This window comes from Cebus imitator, unplaced genomic scaffold (assembly GCF_001604975.1).
Source record: "Cebus imitator isolate Cc_AM_T3 unplaced genomic scaffold, Cebus_imitator-1.0 Scaffold117, whole genome shotgun sequence".
In the NCBI taxonomy this organism is placed as follows: domain Eukaryota; kingdom Metazoa; phylum Chordata; class Mammalia; order Primates; family Cebidae; genus Cebus; species Cebus imitator.
This window is the reverse complement of record NW_016107432.1, coordinates 7,635,684-7,660,221: the sequence shown is the minus strand read 5'-3', so window position 1 is coordinate 7,660,221 and position 24,538 is coordinate 7,635,684. Positions and strand designations below refer to the sequence as shown.

Sequence of the window (24,538 nt, the reverse complement as noted above, 5' to 3'; positions counted from 1 at the left end):
GGTCGGGATGAGAACAGATGGGGGGCATGGAGGAAAGGTTAAATAAAGGGGAGCGCCAGCACGAGGGGTCTCAGGATGCTGGAATGTTACTTTGATTGTGGCTGCACTTACCTGAATCTATACGTGGGGTACAATTGTATAGAACTACACACACGCGCACACACACGTGCACACGCGTAAATGTGCATAAAGCTGGGTGAAAGCTGAATAGTGCCTGCAGACAACAGTATTCGACCAATGGCAATTTCCCAGTTTCGATACCGTGCCAGGGTGTCGTCAGCAGCCACGCCTGGGGGCGGAGCACACAGCACTTTGTGCAGGCCCACCTGGCGTTATTGCATTTCACTTTATTATGCTTCAGAGATGCTGCATTTTTTTTTTGTTTGTTTTACAAATTAAAGGTTTTTGGCTACTCTGCATCCAGCAAGTCTGTGGGCTCCATTTTTCCAATAGCACATGCTCACTTCACGTCTTTGTGCGACATTTTGCTCATTCTTGCACCATTTCAGACTTTTTCATGATTATTTACAGTCATCTGTGATCAGTGATCTGGGACATTACGATTGCAGTTGTTTGAGGACACCACAAACTGCGCCTGTGTGAGACGGCGAACTTACTAAATGTTCGGTGTGTTCTGACGGAATCACTGACTTGCCATTCCCTCTCCTTGGGCCTCCCTATACCGTGAGACAGTGTGATACTGAAATTAGACCAGTTAGTAATGCTGCAATGGCCTCCAGGTGTCTGAGTGAAAGAAAGAGTCGTGTATCTCTCACTTTAAATCGAAAGCTAGAAATTGTGAAGCGTAGTGAGGAAGGCAGGTCAAAAGCTGAGACAGGCTGAAAGCTGGGCCTCTTACACCGCACAGTTAGCCAAGTTGTGAATGCAAAGAAAAAATTCTTGAAGGAAATTAAAAGTGCTACTCCAGTGAACACACGAATAAGAAGAAAGGAAAACAGCCTTATTGCTGATACGGAGAAAGTCTAACTGGTCTGCATAGATCAAAGCAGACAGAACATCCCCTTAAACCAAAGCCTCATCTAGAGCAAGACCCCGACCCTCTTCAATTCTGTGAATGCTGAGGGTGGTGAGGAATATGCAGAAGAAAAATTTGAAGCTAGCAGAGAATGAGGTTTAAAGAAAGAAGCTGTCTCTAGAACAGATAAAAGTGCAAGGTGAAGCAGCCACAAGTACCGATGGAGAAGCTTTAGCAAGTTGCCCAGAGGATCCAGGTAAGACCATTTGTGAAGGCAGCTGCCCTAAACAACAGATTTTCAGTGTGGATGAAATAACATGATACGATCATGGAAGAAGATGCCATCTAAGACTTTCATAGCTAAAGAGGAAAAGTCAATACCTGGCTTCAAAGCTTCAAAGAACAGGCTGACTCTCTTGTGAGGGGCTAATGCAGGAGATGACTTTAAGCTGAAGCCAGGACTCATCGACATTCTGAAAATTCTAGGGCCCTTAAGGGTTATGCTAAGTCTACTCTGCCTGTGCTCGGTAAATGGAACAGCAAAGCCTGGACTATAACACAGCTCTTTGTAGCATGGTTTAAGCCCACCGTTGACACCTGCTGCTCAGAAAACAAAATTCCTTTCAAAATGTTGCTGCTCATCGACAAAACACCTGGCCACCCAAGAGCGCTGACGAAGATGTGCAAGGAATTTAATGTATTTTCATGCCTGCCAACACAGCATCCATTCCGAGCCCATTGATCACAGAGGAATTTCAACTTTCAAGTCTTATTGTTTAAGAAATATATTTCCTAAGGCTGTAACTGCCATAGATAGTGATTCCCTCTGAAGGATTTGAACAATGTAAATTGAAAACCTTCTGGAAAGAATTCACCATTGCAGATGCCATTGAGAACTTTCATGATTGATAGGAGGAGGTCAAAATACCAACATTAACAAGAGTTTGGAAGAGGTTGATTCCAATCCTCATGAATGACTTCGAGGGGATTCAAGACTTCAGTGGAGGAAGTCCTTGCAAATGTGGTGGAAATAGCAGGAAAACTTGGATCAGAAGTGGAGCCTGAGGATGGGGCCGAGTTGCTGCAATCTCATGGTGGAACGTGAATGGATGCGGAGCTGCTTCTGATGGATGAGCAACGCAAGTGGTGTCTAGAGAAGGAATCTGCTTCTGGTGAAGATGCTTTGAACGTTGTTCAAGGGATTTAGAGTATTACATAAACTTATTTGGAAAGCAGCTGCAGGGTGTGAGAGGATTGACTTCAAGTTCTACTGTGGGCAAATTGCTATAGAGTAGCATGGCATGCTGCAGATAAATCTTTTGTAAAAGGAAGAGTCAGGGCCAGGTGCCGTGGCTCATGCCTGTAATCCCAGCACTTTGGGAGGCCAAGGTGGGTGGATCACGAGGTCAAGAGATCGAGACCATCCTGGTCAACACGGTGAAACCCTGTCTCTACTAAAAATACAAAAAATCAGCTGGGCATGGTGGCGCGTGCCTGTAATCCCAGCTACTCGGGAGGCTGAGGCAGGAGAATTGCCTGAACCCAGGAGGCGGAGGTTGCGGTGAGCCGAGATCGCGCCATTGCACTCCAGCCTGGGTAACAAGAGCGAAACTCCTTCTCCAAAAAAAAAAGGAAGAGTCAGTTGATGTGGCCAATTTCAGAGTTGTTTTATTTTAAGAAACTGTCACAGCCACCCCAGCTTTCAGCGGCCACCAGCCTCATAAGTCAGCAGCTGTCAACATCAAGGCAAGACACTCCACCAGCTAAAAGATTACAACTTTGTTTTTAATAATCACCTTAGGCTCAGATGAACATTAGCATTTTTTGAGAAGAAGGTATTTTTAAATTAAAATGTGTGCTTTTTTAGACATAATGCTACGGTACACTTAGACTACAGTATAGTGAAAACATAGCTTTTATATTCACTGGAAAACCAAAAAATAGGTGTGGCTTGCTTTATTGATATTCACCTTAATGAGGTGGCCTGAAATCAACCCCGCAGTATCTCCATGATATGCTTGTATTATTTTTGTATCTCCATTTGAATCTATAACTGTCCCAAAACTGGCACTCTGGAGAGGGAAAGGATGAGGCTGTAGGCATTACGGATTCATTCGGGGCCAGGAAGAAAGTAGACTTGAAACTAACATCTTGCAGAAATAATGTTATTCTATCTTACACCATAACAGTCTTCAGCGTGTAGCAAGGCAGGACACCACTTTATTCTTAGAGCTCACTGTCATTGGCATATATGAATGTTGGTGGGCAGAGTTCTGTGTTCGAATCTCAGCTCTATTGCCTGTGGCTGTGTGGCAGGAGGCAAGTTGCTGGGCATTTTTCAAGGGAAGGGAAAAATGGAGAAGATGATATCAATCTCCCCGCATGTTGTGAAGATCAAGTGGTGGTATATATAATACATACATTAGGCTGGCACAGAAGAGTGATTAACAAGCCTTAACCCACTAAAGAAGGATCAAAAACTGTGGCCCTTGAGCCAAACCTGGCCATGCCCCTTCTTTTCCATATTGCCTGCGTGGCATATACCACAACCGCCGGACTAAGTAGTTGCAAAGAGATCATGTGGCCTGCAAAGCCAAAAAAATATTTGCTGTGCCCCCCTTTACTGAAAAACTTTACTAAACCCTGCATTTAAAAATGCCTTACCAGGCTGGGTGCAGTGGCTCATTCCTATAATCTCAGCACTTTGGGAGGTGAAGGTGGGCAGGTTACATGAGCTCAGGAGTTCGAGACCAGCCTGGGCAACATGGAGAAACCCCGTCTCAAAAAAAAAAAAAAAAAACGCCTTACCAGCTTATATCTAAATGACCTTTGACAAAGGGGCAAAAGCACTTCAATGGAGGAATGATGAGCTTTTAATAAATGGTACTGGAGCAATTGGACATCTGTAAACAAAGCAACAGCAGCAAAGGAACCTCAACCAAAACCTCACACCTTATACAAAAATTAACTCAAAGGGATCAAATACTTAAATATAGATAATAAACTATAAATATTTTAGAAAAAAATATTGACCGGCACGATTGGCTCATGTCTATAATCCCAGCACTTTGGGAGGCTGAGGTGGGTGGATCACTTGAGGTCAGGAGTTCAAAACCAACCTGGCCAGCATGATGAAAACTCCATCTCTGCTAAAAATACAAAAATCAGCCAGGTGTGGTGGCACAAGCTTGTAATCCTACCTACTTGGGAGGCTGAGACAGAAGACTCACTTGAGCCTGGGAGGTGAAGGTTGCAGGGAGCCAAGATCGTACCACTGCACTCCAGCCTGGATGACAAAGTGATACTCCATCTCTCTCTCTCTCTCTCTCTATATATATATATATATATATATATATGTACACACACACACACCCACACCCACGCACACACGCGTATTTGATAAGAGAATGCCAAATTTGATAAGAAATTGCAAAAATGTTTTCCAGGATGGCCGTAGGTACCATTTTGTATTCCCATCAGCAATGTATGAGTGATTACAAAAATTAGCCGGGTGTAGTGGCACAAGCTTGTAATCCTACCTACTTGGGAGGCTGAGACAGAAGACTCACTTGAGCCTGGGAGGTGAAGGTTGCAGTGAGCCAAGATTGTACCATATATATATACACATATATATATATTTGAGAAACTCTCCAGGATTTAGACCTAGGCAAAGAGTTTTTAGACTTGACACCAAAAGCACGACACACAAAAGGAAAAATTAGCTGGAGTTCATCAAAATTAAAAACTATTGCTTTGCAAAAGACCTTGTTAAGAAGATGACAAGATAAGAAGCTACAGAGTGAGAGAAAATGTTTGCAAAGCAGGTATCTGCCAAAGGACTGGTACCTACACCGGTTACAGAAATGTCCAGACTCAGCTGAAGGCAGGAGGCAATCCAGTTAGAAAATGGGGAGACATGAACAGATATTTCACCAAAAGAGATATATGGATGGTAAGTAAACACATAAAAAAGCGTTCAATATTCTTAAGCCAGCATGAAAATCCAAGTTTAATTCACAATAAGATCACTACACACGTGTCAAAATGGCTAAAATAAAAAATAGTGACAACACCGAATGCTGACAAGGACGTGGAGAAACTGATCACTCATCCATTGCTGATGGGAATATAGAGTGGTACCTACCACCACACTGGAAAACATTTCCATGATTTCTTATCAGATTAAACTTGCAGCTACCAGGAATGCCAGCAATTGCACTTGCGGGCATTTACCTCAGAGAAATGAAGACTCACGTTCACACAAATGCTCGTAGCAGCATTCTTCATAACCCCAAACTGGAAACAATCCAGATGCCTTACAGGGTGAATAGATCAACAAAATGTGGACACAGTCCCCTCTGTACATTCCTGGGTATCCCCACTTATGGGAGGCTCCTTCTTCATTTAAGGGACGTCTCCATCCATTGAAATAGGAGACTGACATGGATGACTTTGCATTTCCAGTTCCATACAACTATCCCACTGATTCTTCAAAGAAGCAAACCCTCCTTTGCCTTTTGTATTTTCTTCACACATGGAAATGGGGGATGTGGAGGGTCTTGCACAGAGTAAGCACCTAATATTTGTTGAATACATCCATGAAGAAGCGAAGCTTTTTTAGGAAGCTTCATGAAAATGTAATCCATTGTGGACCATTTTCATGATTTATAATCTGAGGTCCTTTCTTACAGCAAGACGTATGGAGAGAGGGCAAAAGAAGAAAAGGAGGAGGGAGGCAGTGAGGGGGGGAGGGAAAAGAGAACAGAAAGTGAAAGACAGAAGTACCATTGGTTAAACTTTTCTCTTGTTATCTTTCCTTTTTTGGCAATAGATGTTTATGCAGATTTTTAAAATGTGCCTCCTTGATCTTCTTCCTAAAAAGAATGATGAATTATACCAGAAGATCCTTTCAAAGCAAGAAAATGTAAGTAAGTCTTCAACCTATATTTCAAAGTAACTTAAAAATAGTTTATTATAATATATGAAGCTTATGATACAAAACTATTATTTCTTCCATGTATAAAATAGGTTCTTACAATATACACTTTTTAACACAGTATAATGAAATATAAAAGTATGTATGCAAATATTTGAACAGTGTATTATTTGGAAAATATTTACAGCAAAGAGAAGAGTATTGGCTGTATTCACTACTCAAAGACAATCACTGTTAATGTTATTGTCGGCACAAGTTTGGGATATTTTTAAAGACGTAATAATTTGTTTATTGGTTGTAGATATATATACTAGTTTGAATTCTATTCTCAGTCTTTTATGGAAAGTTTATTTTGTTTCATGCACAGCAAAGAGTCGGGGTTTGGAGTCAGACTGGTTGAGTTTGGTACCCTGGCTCTATCTTTTACAAGCTGTCAGAATCCTGGTTTCTTTTTGTGTAGTGAGATAATTTCTGTTCTGCAGTAGTGCAGAAAGGGTAAGAGAGATGTGTATGGTGCACCTGGTAATATCATAGACTGTGGATATGTGATGGCTGCCGTCATCCTCATTATTGCAGCCACCACCAAAATCATCATCATCTTCGTGATTGCCATCATTTTTATTTTATACCACCACCATCACCGCCACCACTACCATCCCAGTTCAATTCTTCATCACATCATTGTTGTCATCGCCATCACCGTCTTTTTTGTTATCGTCACTGCTGACACCATCACCCTTCTTTCTGTGCTTACCACCATCATCATCATCCTCATGACCGCTGTCATCACCAACACCGTCACGGTCCTCCTGTCCCCATTACATCATCGTGAGCATCATTTTATCACTGTCGTTGTAATCTTTGGCATTCTCATTCCCATCACCACCATCATCACCATCTTCATGGCCATCACCACTACCAATGTTGCCACACAGGCAAGCTCCAGAATGGGGCTTAGCCTGGGAGGGTACTTGGCTTCATCCAGGAAGGAATTCAAGGGAGAGCCAGTGGTGTTAGACAGTAGTGTTTTTTTTTTTTTTTTTTTTTGAGACGGAGTTTCACTCTTGTTACCCAGGCTGGAGTGCAATGGCGCGATCTCGGCTCACCGCAACCTCCGCCTCCTGGGTTCAGGTAATTCTCCTGCCTCAACCTCCTGAGTAGCTGGGATTACAGGCACGTGCCACCATGCCCAGCTAATGTTTTGTATTTTTAGCAGGGCTAACCCATAGGCAATGTGCCCAGAGTTGGTAACAGCTTGGCAACAGTACTTATACTCATGTAAACCCACTTTTAGTTACATGCAAATTAAGGGGCAGTTGAATGTAAATTGAGGGACGGGTTATTTAGAACTTTCTAAAAAGGGGACAGTAACTTCTGGGTTGTTGCCATTGAAAGGGATGGTAACTTTTGGGTTGTTGACATGGCATTTGTAATCTGTGGTTGTGCTGCTGGGAATGTCTTATGCTAACGAGCAATGAGGGCAGCAAGGGATCCCTTTCATCACCATCCACTGGTTCCTGCAGGTTTCTTCCCTTTATCCTGTCTGGACCAGATGCCATTTTGATCAGCAGGGTTGTGATCAGAAAACAAGCCCTGCTGGTCTCCTAACTTACCTTATTCTCACCATCATCATCGTTATTCGGATTCTACTGTCACCAGCCTCTTCTTCATCATCCCCTACCATCACTTTCATTGTCACCATAATCATTATCGTCATCATTCTCCTTGTTGCCATCGTCATTGCATCACTGCGATCCTCTCCTCAGCACGAGCATCATCACCATCTCCATCTTCTGCCTCTACCTTCACCTTCATTAGAGTCCTTATCATCATCATCATCCTTGCTACTATCACCATTAGACCTGGGGGTCTGAGAAGGAATGTTTCTTCCTTACTCCACTGGATTCCATGAAGAAGGATGACTCACTGCATCCCAAGAAGGAGGAAAGACATCATTGTCTTCATTGTCACCTTCAGCACCACCACCATGGTCATGGTCCTCAGGCAATGCACATGGTGCTTGGCATACCTTATTTCATTTAATACTTATGACAGCCCTGTGAGTGGCCATTATTATTTTTGTTTTACAGCTGAGGAAACTGAGGCTCCATGAGTTCAAATGACTTTCCAATGGCAAAAATGATAATGATGATGACATTTATCATCGCATTAGTAATAATGAAACAATACTGTCTGTTATAATGGAAAGAATAAGAGCTCTGGAGTCTGCAGACCTCAGATCAAATCCCATCTCTACCAGTTAAACAAAGCTGTTTGAACTTAGGCAAGCATATTGATTAGAAAAGTAGCTAGTATTTATTGAGACAGTCTAGTCAAGTGATTTAAATGCATAATTTCATTTAACACTTGCAATAACCTTAAAACTTTCAGAAGAAGATGAGAAGTGCCCAGAATTTGGAAGAGTAAGGACAAGGCTAGCACTGCCCCTTCTTGCCTGGGAGTCTTTGGACAAACTATCCTACCTTCCATAAACCAGCTTTGTCACCTGGAAAGGGGTCATAATTTCTCTCCTGCAAAGATGCTGTGAGGATTAGAAATCACAGGTGGGCTCAGCTTTGGTCCTCAATCGTAGTTTACATCAATGTTAGTTTTCCTGATGAAGCTGGACCGATGCCACACTGTTGGCTATGTGGCAATGAACATAGAGAAAGTAGAACTGCCTCCCACACTCCATCTTGGGGTTTGTAGGACTCTATACTGAAAACGCCCCTTTTCCTTCCTGAGTTCAGAATCAGTTGAGAGAGTCGGGAAGCCAGATAGAGAAATGTAGCTTTATTACTGAGTAGAGGCCAGCTTGGAGGACGTGGCTTAGATACACAGCTATCATGGCTTCCTAATACTGAATCCCAGAAATCACTTCATTGCCTAGCTAGTCACAGGCAATACTGGGCCATCTTAGGCTTCCCCACAGAAAAACAAGGTCTTGGCTACCCAGCCCACTCTAGGCTGAGACCACACCAGAGCAGTGGCCTCCCCTGATTGCCCCATCAAAACAGGAAGAGGCTGGGAAAGCTTCTGGGTTTTGAACCAACCAATAGAATACACACTACTTCCTGCCCTGGGATGTTGTAATTTTTCTCCAGGAAAACCAGAAGAGGAGGGAAGAAACATTCCTTCCCAACCCACCAGATGTCATGATATTTTCCAGGACTTTATAATGATTGAAGGATACATTTTATTGATTTTTTAAAGTATGGTCAAACTTCGTTTGCAGGAGGATATAGAAGAAAATAATCCATTATTCTTGAAGCTCTATGTTTAATGAGAAAATAGATTTGTTGCCAGTAGGTTTATTATCAGATCTCATGTACAACAATGCCCAGAGCATTTAATTATTGTTTTAAAATATTTTGTAATGATGTGGTGAAAAATAAGAACATTTATTTTTCTAGAACTTAAGACACAATTTTTGTTTCTTTGTTTATTTGCTTTTTTTTTTTCTTCTCTAGGATTTGGAGGAATTAGAAAAGGGACTTCAGGTGAAACTGTCAAACACGGAAATGTCAGGGGCTGGTGACTCTGAGTACATCACCCTAGCTGATGTGGAAAAGAAGGAGCGAGAATACTCTGAACAGCTAATTGATAATGTGCGTGCTGGACTTTCTTTCCTGTACACAAATATTGGTTTCAAAAACAGTTAAATTGACTAAATTAAAGAGATGATAGTTAGAAGTGTGCCTAATCCTTGGATTACCCTATCACATTCTGCCCAGGAGGCAGGGTCCGGTTTCTGATGCTAAGTGATACGGAAGAAGTAATTAAGCAGCAAAGATTCACAAAGGGAGGTTTATTTTTTATGTCATGAATTATCCTCATTTAAATTTCAGATTGGCCTTTTTATCATTCAAAGCAAAGATTGCTATAACCTTTGTGGTCGTCACTGCCCTTTGGAGCAGAGCAGAGGAAAGCCGCTGGGCACCGCTCATGAAAGTGTGCTTTCAATTGCAGACGGAATTGCTTCCCTGGAATGCTTTTTTCTTTATCTTGGGTTCCAGCACCCCCTGTTCATATATTATGTATTAAACAAATATTTCCTGGGCACTCGCTCTTCACTAGGCATTGTGCTGGGCACTGGGGACGTAAAAGTCATTTAGACATGGCCTTGCCTGAGAGGTGCCAGGGGAGACCAACAGGTGAGCAGATGAGGCTTCATGGGGTCACACGTCTTGTGATAGAAGGAAACACGGGAGAAGGCCCGAGGCAGGCACAGCGGAGGGAAGCGTTCATCCCCAGGCTCAGGAAAGCTTCCACAGAGGAAGGGACCATGGAGAGGCTGGTCGGGAGAAGGGTGGGTGCTGGCCAGGGATGGGGCAGGGACGGGAGGTAAGGAGGGCTGAGAGCAAGTCAAGGTGAGGTAAAGCCAGAGGGGCCTAGCCAGAGGGCTTGTGTCTTATGCCAGGGAGGTGGGAGGCACCAAAGCTTTGAAGCAGGGGCTGGCTGGGTTCAGCATCTGTTTTAGAAAGGCTGCCCAGGCACTGAGTGGAGGCTGGTGACGGTCTACTGGGCTGGTCCAGCAGGAACTTTATTAAGGCAACTGCAGTAGGATGGACAGGTGAGGAAAAGCGTGAGAGAAGCTGTGGTGCCTACCGTGGGGCAGCAGGTGGGGAGGAGGAGGGGTCCAGTGTCAGTGCTACTGAAATAAGGGTCCCAGAGTGAGAAGTGCATGGGAGGGAGGGAGCCGGTGCCTGTCTCCTCTGAGTAGGTCCAATATTGAGAGGAGAGGCCTAGAGATGCAGGGTCTCCATGAGAACCCACATTAGAGGACCTGGAGGGCCAGAATGTTCTTAGAACTGTGGACACAGCCTGGATTCCAGTGGTCCACAGAACCCCCAACGCTGTGGGCAGCATCTTGTCCATGTCTGCATTTCTCAGGGAGAGGGCTCAGAGTTTTCATAAGATTCTCCAAAGTACTGGTGACCTCCAAAAATGGAGATACCTCTGGTCTAGAAATGTGTGTAAAATGGGAAGAGAAAAGATCTTGGGGCCAAATCTTGGATCCTGCCCATATTTAAGGAGGAGGGGATGAGAAGAATCAGGACAAGAAAGAGGGGAAGAATTGGATGGGCTTTGCCAAAGCAGGAGAAAATCATGTCGTGGACGCCAAGAGAATCAGGAGTTTGTAAGCAGAGCGGGGTGTGCAGAGTTGGTGGTTGACAATCAGGTGGAAGGCAGGTCTGATGGCCCCAGGGGGAAGAGCAGGGTGACAGCATGAGGGTGCCAGGCAGGTGTGAGGTCCCTCCTGGCAGGGATGGGAGGAAGAGCTGACTAGCAGCATGTATGGGGTTTAGTGGGAGGCAATGGGGTCCTGAGATGGGAAGGCACAACAGTGGGGGGGCATTCATCTGGGTGCAGGCTTCCCCATGACAGAGCCAGACAGACACCGCAGTTACAGTGGACAAAGTAGAAAGGTTACAAGGTTACAGGTACCATGACCTTTAGTCACAGCAACAAGATCTGCATGGGTTTCTGGTGCCACTAACCCCTGCCCCCTCCCATGCCTGGTCCAGCCAGAAGTGTCCATTTCAGCCCTGAGCCGAGATGGAGACAGTCCCAGCTGTGGAGTGAAATGGACCTGAACCAAATCCTGGCTCTCATTGGTTACATGACCTCTGACAAGTGACCTGACTTTCCTGAGCCTGTCCCTACATCTCCGGATACAAACTTATCAAGGCATCAAATGTACGAAGTACAGAACCTGGCAAACGGCCTGTGGGCCACGAGGGAAAGTTGTTCGGCTTCCTAGTATTATTGTCCTTAGAGCTCTGACTGGCTGCAATGACGCAGTTAAACCTCCTGCATTCTAAGCCACTTGGGGATTCCCAGCTCTGCTCCTGATAAAATGAGGACGAGGGAGGAAAAATATTTTAAAGCAAAAGGTTTGCATGGTGGGCATCGTCTCTGCCGTGTTAAACTTTTGTACTTTCAGGACAGTAACTTATATTGAAATGTCTGTTTATGCTTTTATTTCCAGGAAGTGTTTAATCCCTTTTAAAATTCCCAAAGCTTCCAAGAGCACATTTTCACATTTAATCTGCCCCTAGGTAGCTTAATGACCTGTGCAAGAGTCTGTAGGCTGGACAAGCTGCTGCTTTCTTTCCTTAGCAGCAGTGCTTTTGTGTCTGCTGAAAAGCCATCACAAAACTGGCTCCTGCAATGGAACCAGAAAGAACTTTACTGTAGAATGTGATTGTTGCCAAGATAAACTCACTGAAATTGTAGAATTGTTTAGAATCTTTGTTCGTGATAAGGAGTGAATTGTAATTCCCAAGCATGCACCCGTTTGGCTTTAAGTAAGTTTTTCCCTCATTCTTGCTGCTTTTGCTCATTTCACAGATGGAAGCTTTCTGGAAACAAATGGAAAACATCCAGCACTTTCTTGTGGACCAATTTAAGTGTTCCAGCTCCAAAGCCCGACAGCTCATGATGACTCTGACGGAAAGAATGATTGCAGCCGAAGGGCTATTGTGCGATTCTCAGGAGCTGCAGGCTCTGGTAATGCTGGAGGGGGCAGGAGGGAACATGAAGACATTCAGACTAGAGATTTGGAATCCCAACGCTTGACATTATTAAATCTAACAGATTCATGTTGTAGCTGGATATATAGAGCCCCAGGGGAAAAAAAAAAAACAGTAAATTCATCCATCCATCCATTTATTCATCCATCCATCACCCATTCATCCACCCATTTACCCTTCCAACCACCCACCCACCCATCCATCCATCCATCCATCCATCCACCCGTCCACCCACCCATCCATCCAACCATTTATCTACCCACGCACCCACCCACCCATCCACCCACCTACCCATCCATCCACTTACCCATCCATCCATCCATCCACCCATTCATCCATGCATTTACCCTTCCAACCACCCATCCATCCATCCATCCATCCATCCACCCATCCATCCACCTGCCTACCCATCCATCCAACTATTCATCCACCCACTCACCCACCCACCCATCTACCCATCCATCCACTTACCTATCCATCCATCTGTCCATCCACCAACCCACCCAACCACCCCTCCATCCACCTTCCCACCTGTCCACCTACCCATCCATCCATCTACCCACCCACCCATCCATCCACCTGCCTATCCATCTGTTTGTCCATCCATCCATCCATCCATCCATCCATCCATCCATCCGTCCATCCGTCCATCCATCTATCCATCTAATGAGTAAAGGCTCTGGCCAGCTCAGTATTACTGCAGCATAGAACTCTGGTCCTAAACCTGAAATTACAGGTTGAAATTATCTGCGGAGCTTTAAAAAGTACTGATTCTTGGGCCGCAGATGGGTGTCTACCCAGAGTTTCTGACTTAATCAGATTGATGTGCAACCTGGCTGAGCATTGGGGTTTTTAGAACTCCCCAATGACAACGGTGAGCACTGGGGTGGATGCCCGCTCATGTAGATGCCCGCTGGTGTAGATGCCTGCTGGTGTAGATGCCTGCTGGTGTAGATGCCCGCTGGTGTAGATGGAGTGTTGGTTTACTCTCCTGACTGCACTGTTTTGCCACAGAGTTCTTTAAAAATGCCTTTTCCTGGCCTTCACTCTCAGAGGTTCTGATCTGATTGGTCTGGAGTGGAGGCCCTGGCCTTGTGGGTTTTAAAACTCCCTGAACTATTCTGATGGGAGGCCAGGGATACGAACCACTGGTGCATGGATGTCCAACCTTTTGGTTTCCCTGGGCCACACTGGAAGAAGAATTGTCTTAGGCCACACATAAAATACACCAACACTGATGATAGCTGATGAGCAAATTAAAAAAAAAAGGTTTCTGCATATTTTTATGAAGCCTGCCACCACAGATAAGTGACAAACGTCCTCACATTCAAAGGGTTGGACACCCATGGGAGAGAAATCTGCAAATCCAGCTTTGACCCTGGGCGCTGTTGTTCAGAGCTGTGTGATCTTGAACACGTGACTTAACTCTCTGAGTGGCTGTTACTCTATTTATAAAATAATAGTGCAAAGAGTTGCCACAGACAGGCCTGGGTAGATGCTGAGTGACTCCTAACACCCCAGTCTCCATTGGGTTTCTCTTGGTACACGTTGGGCTCATCCTGTGTGTGCCAGCCAGTGTGCATGAGCCCTCTGATGCTGGCTCTGAAGCCATGTCCCTGTCCTGTGCACCAGCCCATGTGGCAGCTCTGCTCAGAACCCTCCAGTGGCTGCCCTGCCCTCAGCACAGACTCAGCTCTTCAGACCAATGGGAAAGCTAAGCCTCAGCGGATCCTTGCCACCCCTGCACACCGCAGGCCTCTCCCAAGCCGCTGTGCTCCTCCAGGTGTGATCCACAGACCACAGCTTCGGCCGCACCGGGAGCTGGTTAGAATGCAGAATTCTGTCCTCCACCCCTCCCGAGCAGAATCTGCGCTTCAACAAGACCCCCACTTCCACACAGTTGTTTAAGAACTTCATATGCTTTTTCTCAGTGTATGCACACAGGGTCTTCTTTTTTATCTCAATACTACAAAAAGATAGGCGTGGGAGATATTTTATTCACAGCACACAGATAAGGAGCCCACTCAATTACGCACGTAATATCCCCGTCCTGTCTAATGACGTCGCTGAGCCTGGGCCTGAAGCTTCCTGGCTTGCTGCCCAAGCCCCTTTGAATTGGATTTCAGTTTGATAAGCCTGCTGACTCAATATTAATACTCTGCAAAGGTGAAGAACTTTTCTTCCTTTTTTTTTTTCTTTTGCTGCCAGCAGGATATTGATGCAGAAAAAAGAAAATAGATCGTTAGCTGACTCTGGCCAGAGTATCAGTCAATAACTTCCAAATAGTAAGAAGGAAAGGGATCATCCAGTTTAACAGCATGACGGTCCTTCAGCCAGTGTTTAATGAGCACCTACTATTTGCCACATGCTGTTATGGAAACCATATTGCAGAGGTTAGAAATGCAGACTCGGGGAAGAAACTGGAGCTCCTACTGCAGTCTTGCCATTTGTTAGCTGTGTGATCTTGGGTAGATAATTTAACCTCTCTGTGACTTGGTTTCATTGTCTGTGAAATGGGGACTGGAAGAGCACCTGCTGTCTCACAGGGTAGCTGAGAGTGTTAAAGACTCCGCAGTATGTAGAGTTTTTAGAGCAGAGCCCAGCATGTAGGCAGCAGTCAGCACTTGTCAGTCATTAGAGTCCCACAGGCCACGTGTCAGCAGGAGAAATAGACGATAGCAAATTGTTGTAATGAGGCGTGGGCGGGGCTACAGTCTATGTCTGTACAGAAGAGGAATGGATTCACTGTGCCTGCATATGGGGCATCAGAGGGGAAAAAGATGGCCCCGGTATCTCAGAACACAGAAGAGCTGAAATTCCCAGGGCGGCATTTGGAGCTGGAATGTGCATCTCTGAATATTAAAACTGGAAGAGCCCTTCAAAGGGACCCTGACAGTCATAAGATTCAGTTTCTTGAGACACACAGGAAAAAAACAGCTGCCAAGACAGTTGTGGGGACTGGCTGTTGATAATGATGGAAAGGGCTGACACTCAGGGAGGCTCACTGTGCCGTGGCTGTTGCTCTCAATGCTTTACGAATTCTGACTTACTTAACCCTCATGTCAAATCTGCGCAGCAGGGGTCAGGTGGGGAGCCTGTGCCCAGGTCCTGGGAGCCAAGTCTGAGCCTGGCGCTGTCGAGGACTCAGCCACACTCAGAGCAGGTCGGGGCCCCATCCACCATCCCACGTCCCTCTTCTCGTGCCCCTCTCTCCACTCCATCCTCCCTCTAATATAAACCCATCGATTGCACCACCTCTGCCTACCCCACTGGCCTGTGTTGGGTTCTCAACATCCTCATGTGCTCCTTAGAGGTGGCCACGGCCGCCCTTCCCGCAGCCCACTGGCACCTCCGCTTATCCTCTTGCGCCCTCTAGGGGTCACAGGCTGCTGGAATGAGCCTCAGCTTTCTTGTCTGTCACTGGGGGTCTTCCTGTCCTGATCTTGTGTTGTGGGAACAGAGGCCAGTGCAGCTCAGCACACAGCAAGGCCATGGCTGGTCAAGGGGACATGGGTGACTCAGGCCTGGCTTCTGTTCTCAAGGGCTCTCAGACAGGGCTGGGGCTGCCACTCACAATCACCTCGTGGATGGGAGCCCTGAGGCAGTGGAGCCCAGAGCAGGGGACCAGTGAGGGTGGGGATGAGCAGGGAATGGCCACAGAGCCCGAGAGGATGAGAAGGACCTGGCAGGGCAGGGGAGTGAGAGGAGGCAGCGAGGGTATTCCAGGAGGACAGCCCCGCAGGTGCAGAGGCTGGGCAGCCAGGAGCAGGCAGGTGCGTGGGACAAGGCCCGACAGAGCTTCCTGTGCCATGCCTGGGGCACTGGACTTGATCTTGGGGCAGCAACAGGAGGGCAGCACAAGGCTGACAGAACCATCAGCATCTCTGAAAGGTCCCCTGGTCTGCAAGGCGGAGTTGGAGCTTGGCGCAGAGATGGGATGCTGGGGAGCAGGACTGGCCCCTGGCTTCGGCCCGGCACAGAAGTGCCCAGGCCTGAGCTGGGTGTGGCTGGGAGTTGGGGGTGCAGAGTCTGTGCCAGGGAGGCGCCGAAGCCCCCCACCTGCTCCTCCTTTCCCCTTACTCTCATTCCACCAGCAGCTGCTCTTGGGCGTACAGGGCCCTTGGCTGCCTCGGGCTGACATTTTCTCATTTTTCCCGAGAGTCGAGTCCATGAGATGATGAGGTGGGGCCAGGGAGGGCCTGCTGTAGAGTCTGACTGCAGGGAGTCTTGCTGGAAGCCAATCGTCTCCCAGAAAATCTTGGCTGTCCGCAGCAGTCAGGCTCTCTGGGGCTCGAAAGCCAGGGGACAGCTGGTACTTGGCATTTCCTCCTCCGTCCTGGGGGCCACAGTGTCAGATTAGCTGGGGGAGGTGACTGTAAGCAAGGTAGCTTTTTTCCTTGACCATTTGCAAATCTGGATTCCCTCCCAGGAGAGCGGCCCTCTGGGGCGTGCTCACTGGGGATGAACTGCCATGTGTTACCCAGCGCCAGCCTCCCCACACCCCTAGGAGAGGCATTAATCCCCACCTCAGGGGCAGACCCAGGCCTCAGTCATGAAGGAGAAGGGGAGTTCATTCCTCTGAGCTTCTCTACAGGAAGCTGAACAGTTCCCAGGACGCCCTAACTGTGGTCCTGTGTGTTTCTTCTTGCAGGACGTCCTGGAGAGGACAATGGGGCGGGCGCACATGGCAAAGGTGATCGAGTTGCTGAGGCTGCAGGTCCAGGAGGAGACCAGGTGCCGGCTGGCTGCCATCGCCCATGGCCTGGAGCTGCTGGCTGGTGAGGGGAAGCTGTCTGGGCGGCAGAAGGAGGAGCTGCTCACGCAGCAGCACAAGGACTTCTGGCAGGAGGCAGAGTGCTTCAGCAGGGGTGAGCATGGGCATGGGCCCCGTGGTCCATGATGCAGGGGTGAGCGTGGGCATGGGCACCGTGGTCCATGACGCAGGGGTGAGCCTGGGCACGGGCGCCGTGGTGCACGACGCAGGGGTGAGCATGGGCGTGGGCGCCGTGGTGCATGACGCAGGGGTGAGCATGGGCGTGGGCGCCGTGGTCCACGACACAGAGGTGAGCGTGGGCACGGACACCGTGGTTCACAACGCGGGGGTGAGCATGGGCACGGGCGCCATGGTCCACAATGCAGAGGTGAGCATGGGCATGGGCGCCGTGGTCCACGACGCTGGCCTTCTGGGTCCCTGGGGCTATGCGGGGTGGGCTGAAAGCCTAGAGCAGTCTACTTCTGCCCTAGGGACTGGGTCACTGGACTGCCCTCTGGGCCTCTCTTCCCTTCTCCGTGCTGCAGAGTCCATGAGGGCCACTGCCCAGGGCGGGGGTCAGCTGCTGCACTCACTCACCAGGGATTCAGGCTGACTGAGTCCCCGTGTCCTGCAGCAAAGGCACCAGGACCTGCAGAGGGACAGAGGAGGGTGGAGGGTCTCACACCAGAAACTTACAGAGTGGCCTGTGTCACCCAGCGGCAGCTCATGGTCCTGCCAGAGTCACGTGAGCCTGCTCAGCGGCAGGGTGGGCGAGGGTGAGCCAGGTCCAACGTGGGGGGCAGGAAGGGGAGCCCGGTGTGGCTGAGCTGCACGTGTGTCCCACGCATGCTCCTGCCCCAAGGCTGGCCCTAGGATGCTGGTGGGGCAAGGCTGGAGACATAGAGGCATCTGGACATAGCTGAGGTCACACTACTAGAGGGACCCCCAGAAAGAAACCCAGGTGTGTCACCGACAGGGCGGGTGCCATCTCTGCAGCCAACACCAGCTTCCCCAGCCTCTGGACAGGAGAAAGCATGCGGATCCCCACAGAAAGTCCGGCTCAAACTCTCACCTGTGCTGTGGCTTTTTTCAATCCCAGAGTTTGTCCAACGAGGCAAAGACCTGGTCAAGGCGTCTCTGGCTCACCAGGTGGAGGGGACGGCAAAACTCACACTGGCCCAAGAGGAAGAACGGACACGCTTCCTGGCTGAGGCCCAGCCGACTGCTGACCCGGAGAAGTTTCTTAAGGTGACTCACACCCCCAGCCCCACACATGGGGTGAGAGGTGGTAGCTGTATTCCCCTGACTGAGCATGGGAAGCCCGAGGTCTTCATCAGATGTCAGGTTATCTCCCTACTTCCCATGTGACAGCCGAGTGACCTAATATGTCCCTTAGCCCCTGCGCCCCTAGTGTCCTAGTGGACTGTAAGCCAGTGCTGAGAGTCGTGCCGCTGTCGCTGGGCTGCTGAGATGAGGAGGGTGGGGCCTGTGGAGAGCTTGGCAGGGTGCAAACACGTAGCGGGGCGCACAGATGGTGACGATGGCCTGAAGCGAGAAATGTATGGACCAGAGGGGACAAGCGTGTCCTGGAGAGTAAGGCAGGCTCACACACCCAGGGAAAGGGCCTCGTGTATAGGCTGCAAGTCCAGGAGAAGGAAGGGAGCTCCCAGCCTTGTGTGTGGGGTTGAGTGGGCAGGGCCAGGAGGTGGCCAAGCTCAAAGGTACCCTTGGTTTTCCCTGAGAAGGGGACAAGAAACCTGAAGGAGGACAGAAAGCAAGATGTCGCCCTCCACGGAACAGGAGTCAGCTGGCCCCAGTGCAGGCACCAAGGACCTGGGCTGGCCAGTTCTCAGAGAGACTGCCCAGCTCTGGTTTCACTCTGCTTGCTTTCCCTGGTAATGGGCAGTGGGGCTGGGGGAGGGCCAGCTTGTCTGCGACCATCTTGCATGCTGGTTAAGTACTAGGCGCTGAGGCCGGCCACACCTGGGTGACGTTCAGCACATTGCTCACCCTCTGGCCCTCAGCTTCCACATCTGTGAAATGGGCATAATGGCACCTGTAACACAGCATTATTAAGATTCAGTGAGACAGGAAGGGGCAGCCCCACCTCACTGTTTGCCCAGGTCCACCTGCCCTGCATCAGCACGTGGTACGGGGCATCTCAGCTCTGCCAAGGGGTAGGTGGTACCATGTCTGGGTCCAGGCTCAGCCCAGAATAGAGGCCTAGGGGCACTCTCGGGGGCCAACCTGGTGGTGGTGGCACCACTTCTTGAGAAGCCAATGGAGGGGTCCCTGAGAACAGAGGAGAGGCCTCTCGGTCCCTGGTCCAGCTGCCTCCCTCACCCAGGGAGCCTCTTCCAGAACTACACTGGGAGCTTCTGGGTTTGCCACAAAGGGGTAGGGTGGGTGTTTCTGTCTTTGAGAAGACACATTTGAAATAAGAGGAAGGTAAGTCTATTCAGTTCCTTGTCACTTAGAGATTTTGGGGCCACTGTCCATGATGCCACAAAGCCCAGTGTGAGTCCAGAGTGTGGAGACAGTCCCTGGGTGCCCTCGGTGTCCCAGGGCCTCGGCACAGGCCTCGGCGCTGGCATTCAGGACACATGGGATGCAGGCAGGGAAGGGTGAATGCATGCATGAAATTGGCAAATTGAGTGACTGAAAGAAAGACGGAACGGATGGGAGAATGTATGAACAACACCCGGCTCCCAGCACACGCTCGGCACCCGCCGGGTTCCAGTCCGCCCTTCTCTCTCATCCCACCTCCTGCCCGTACCATCCCCACAGGTCCTAGGGGTCTTACCTCTTGGCCTCTGCTGCTGCTCCCTGAGCCTGGCTCCCCATCTTCCCTCAGGGAGCCCTTCCTTGTCCTTAGAGACTCCACTGCAACTTCTCCCCAAGGAATTTTCTCCTGCAGCCCTTCCCTGAGAAGGGTCTGTTCCTCTGTCCGTCCACCCTGTCTCACCCCTCTGCTGGTGCTGAGGCCTCTGATGCTCTGCCTAGGGCTGGCTGGGTCTCCCTCTGCTGATGCCGGAGCCTGCTTAGGGCTAGCCGGGTCTCTCTGCTGATGACAGAACCTCTGATGATCTGCTTAGGGCTAGCTGGGTCTCTCTGCTGATGCCGGGGCCTCTGATGGTCTGCTTAGGGCTAGCCGGGTCTCTGTGCTGATGCCGGAGCCTCTGATGGTCTGCTTAGGGCTAGCCGGGTCTCTGTACTGATGCTGGAGCCTCTGATGGTCTGCTTAGGGCTAGCGGGGTCTCTCTCTGCTGATGCCGGAGCCTCTGATGATCTGCTTAGGGCTAGCCGGGTCTCTGTGCTGATGCTGGAGCCTCTGATGATCTGCTTAGGGCTAGCCGGGTCTCTCTCTGCTGATGCCGGAGCCTCTGATGGTCTGCTTAGGGCTAGCCGGGTCTCTGTGCTGATGCCAGAGCCTCTGATGGTCTGCTTAGGGCTAGCCAGGTCTCTCTGCGGATGCCAGAGCCTCTGATGGTCTGCTTAGGGCTAGCCGGGTCTTTCTGCTGATGCCGGAGCCTCTGATGGTCTGCTTAGGGCTAGCCGGGTCTCTGTGCTGATGCCGGGGCCTCTGATGGTCTGCTTAGGGCTAGCCGGGTCTCTCTCTGCTGATGCCGGAGCCTCTGATGGTCTGCTTAGGGCTAGCCAGGTCTCTGTGCTGATGCCGGGGCCTCTGATGGTCTGCTTAGGGCTAGCCGGGTCTCTGTGCTGATGACAGAGCCTCTGATGGTCTGCTTAGGGCTAGCCGGGTCTCTCTGCTGATGCCAGAGCGTCTGACGGTCTGCTTAGGGCTAGCGGGGTCTCTCTCTGCTGATGCTGGAGCCTCTGATGGTCTGCTTAGGGCTAGCCGCATCTCTCTCTGCTGACGCCTGGGGCTGGCCCCAGTGTCCTGCTGCTCTGTGGGGGTCCTCAGGGAAGGGCTTCCACTATGTGGTCAGAGTGGGGCTGGCTGGTTGCCGACTGCACTGACCTCCAGTTGCCCATCTGCATCACCCCTGCTGGCTCCCATCGGTGAGTCTCCTGTGGCCTGGGTGGTGGTCCCCAGCAGCAGAAGTCAGAAAGTGATGCCTGGGTGGCTGTAGCCAGGACAAAAGGGTGACAGAGGTAGCCCAGTGGGCCCTCCTCATCCTGGGTTTAACAGAAGTGTGGTTTGTGGTATTTCCTGGCAATTGGATTTGCTGGCCCTAGCGTCAGCTGTGCAAGCCATGTGGCAGCCCCATGCCTCAATTTCCTTGTGTGTAATACAGGGGCCAACATCCTTCTCTCTGATCAGAGATGCAGGGGATGGTTCTGGAAAAAAAAAAAAACCCTGCATGTTTCTACCAGACTCAGTTCTTGCTTTCCTCACAGGCTTTCCATGAGGTCCTGGAAAGGCAGAGGCTGCTGCGGTGCCACCTGGAGGAAGAGGAGAATGTGAGAGCCACCGAGGCGGTGGTCGCACTCTGCCAGGTATGTGGCCTCTGCGGGGACTGGCAGAGAAGCCCCAGGGTCTGTGTGTGTGCGAGAACCCCACATCCTCCTGGCCGGGGATCCCAGAGGTGGTTCGGGTCCAACCCTGGCACTCGTTGGCCAGTGATTCAGGCAGACCATGTCCCCTCCATGGGGTCTTCCTTGTCCACATCAGAAACTGAGGCGGTTTGCCTCTGGCCTCTCGGAGGCCCCGTCCATTTCTGGGGTGCTGAGGGCTCTTATCTCCAAGCGTCCCTGTCAGCAAAGCTCTTTGGAAATCAGTTCTCCCCAGGTGAGAAACAGACCCAGGGTATTTGGGTGTCGTCAGTGTAGAGTGACAGAGGAGGGGTGCTGGGCTGAAATGGGGAAGGCTGAGGTCACCTGCCAGCACCGCCTCGTTCTCTCTGTGCAGCCCTGTGCAGGTCTAGGGTGTGGAGGGGAAGCCTGCTGTGCTTGACCCGCAAGCTGGCTTTGAGAGCGGAGGAGAGAGCGCCCGAGCCCTCCTTAGGGGCAGGAGTCACAGGATGCCATGCTGAGCCAGAACTCCCACCTCAGGCAGCATCCTCGGCGTGGGAAAGGCAGGAGTGTGGACACCTGCCTATGAAGGAATCAACAAGTGGGTGCTGGGCAGCACCGGCAAGAGGAGACGGCCTGGGTCTGTGGCCTGGCTCCCCTCTTCCTCTCTGCATGGCCATAGGAGCGTCACCTGGTCTCTAGCTCTCAGTTTCCCCATCTGTGAAATGGGGACAGTCATCGTTCTTCATGGTGGTGCTGGGACGATTGACCACGTATGGGACCCTGAGACAGCAGCTGGCACTCAGGATGCCCCAGGGCACTTTGTCTCCGGTGGCAGCTTCCCTGCTTCTGAGTACAGAGGAGAGGCCAGGGGCTCCCCAGTGAAGGTGAGGTCAAGGGCAGCAGGCTGCAGGAGGCGATGCTGAGCCAAGCGTTGGATGAGACCAGGCCCAAGTGGAAATGAGTCACCGGCATCCCTGGCCAGGAGAAGCCCATGCAGTGGTGGGAATTGCAGCTCCTCATCCAGTGGGAGCTGCACTGGGGTCAATCGTGTCCGTGTTAACCTGCCAGGGCTACTGTGTTGCATACCACTGACTGGTGGATTAAACAACAGACGTGTGTTCTCTAATGGTTCTGGAGGCTGAAGCCCAAGACCACGGTGCCAGCAGGGCTGACTTCTGGTGAGGCCTCTCTTCCAGGCTTGCAGACAGCTGCCTTCCTGTTGCCTCCTCACATGGTCACTTCTCTGTTCTTAGAAGAGTGGAGGGCAGGGGAGAGAGTGAAAGAGAGAGCTCTGGTCTCTCCCTTCTCTTATAAGGACACCAGTTCTTTGGGATTAGGGCCCCACCCTGATGGCCTTGTCTAACTTTAATTACCTTCTTAAAGGCCCTGTCTCCAGATACAGTCACATTGGATATTGGAGGTTAGGGCTTCAACATAAAAATTTGGAAGGAGGACACAATTTAGTCCCAACAGTGTCTGTCAAAATGTCATGTCCATCTGGAACCTCAGGATGTGGCCACACTTGGACATAAGGGCTTTGCGGATGTAAATGGTTAAGGTCGCACAGTTGGTTAGGTCCTGCTGGATTCGGGTGGACCCTAATTCAAATGGTGGGTGTCCTTATAAGCAGGCCATGAGAAGACACACAGACGCAGGGAAGGAGGCTGTGTGAAGACAGCAGGGAGATTGGAGGGGTGCGGCTGTAAGCCGAGGATCACCTGTGCCCACAGAAGCCAGAGGAGGCCAGGAAGGGGCTCCCAGAGCCTTCGGAGGGGGCGAAGCTCTGCCAACACCTTGGTTTCATACTAATGCCCTCCAGAACCCTGAGAGAAGAAACTTCATTGTCTTAATGCATGCAGTTTGTGGTGCTTGGTCACAGCGGCCACAGGAAGCTAAAGGGAAACCGACCTTCGTTCAGGGCCAGCCCCTATCTTAAGTGCCTCCAGAGTATTTGATTATTTAATCCTCATGAGATTCTGCATTTCCCTCCCTTCCCAGATGAGGAGTGAACAAGTGTTTTCTCCAGAAATGCGTAGGGTGGGGCTCAATTTGTCAAAGCCCTGGGGCTCGCAGGCAGGAAAGGCATAATTTTGTTTCCAGAAGACTCAAGACTCAAATCCCTGGCTGGGCATGAGGAAACCCAGTTCTAATCCTCCTCTGAGTGCTAACATGCTGTGTGACCTTGGCTGGTTACATAACCTTTCTGTTCTGGCCCATGTATCTTGCTCAAGTTTTATACAGCCAGCAAGCAAGGAAGATGGGATTTGAAAGAAAGCCTTTCTAATGTTAGTGCCGATGTGCTCACCCCAACCATGCTGCTCACTGTGTTGATGGCTGTTGTGAAACCTCAGTTCTTGTCTTCTTAGTTTAAAAGAATTTAAACAAGAGACTCACAGTAAAGGGATGCAGCATAGAGAGATTTATTGCAAAGGAGAAAGAACGTTCTGAAAGTTAGGTGCAGAATAGGCAGGACACCCTGGGAGACGATTCAGAGCAGATGAGACGGCCTCAGCTGTTACCGGGAAACCCCCTTTCTGGGAGTCTGGTAACGATTCGTAAGGGGTGGGAAGAGGTGTTACTAGTAAGCATGTTCTGGGGCCGGGGAGGGGAGTGCTCTGGGTGCCTGTGTGCAGGAGCTGTGCACCCTTGTTCAGACATCACAGGTCTCATTAGCATCTTCAGTCTCCGCCCAAGGGTGTGTTTTTTACTATTATAATGAGCAAAGGGTCAGTCTGAGGACAGATCAAATCAGTGCATCTGCCATCTGCAGGTTGGAGGTAACTGTCCTTGGAAGAGCCAACTACAGTGTGAAAGCTGAGGCTTATTGTGTTGATGATGTGGTCGAAGTCACTTCCTTG

The 24,538-nt window shown here is 49.8% G+C and overlaps 1 protein-coding gene across 4 annotated transcripts in view; it reads left to right on the top strand.

Annotated features, from left to right (window-relative positions):
- EVC (EvC ciliary complex subunit 1) overlaps nucleotides 1-24,538 on the top strand; it is an 89,968-nt gene that overhangs the window by 25,207 nt on the left and 40,223 nt on the right. For all 4 annotated transcript variants that reach the window (XM_037742225.1, XM_017539138.2, XM_017539142.2 and 1 more), the window contains exons 6-11: nucleotides 5,808-5,900; nucleotides 9,383-9,520; nucleotides 12,267-12,425; nucleotides 17,100-17,316; nucleotides 18,301-18,449; nucleotides 21,564-21,662. In XM_037742225.1, coding sequence (XP_037598153.1) covers nucleotides 5,808-5,900; nucleotides 9,383-9,520; nucleotides 12,267-12,425; nucleotides 17,100-17,316; nucleotides 18,301-18,449; nucleotides 21,564-21,662 — 855 coding nt within the window. The remainder of the gene's footprint in view (nucleotides 1-5,807; nucleotides 5,901-9,382; nucleotides 9,521-12,266; nucleotides 12,426-17,099; nucleotides 17,317-18,300; nucleotides 18,450-21,563; nucleotides 21,663-24,538) is intronic.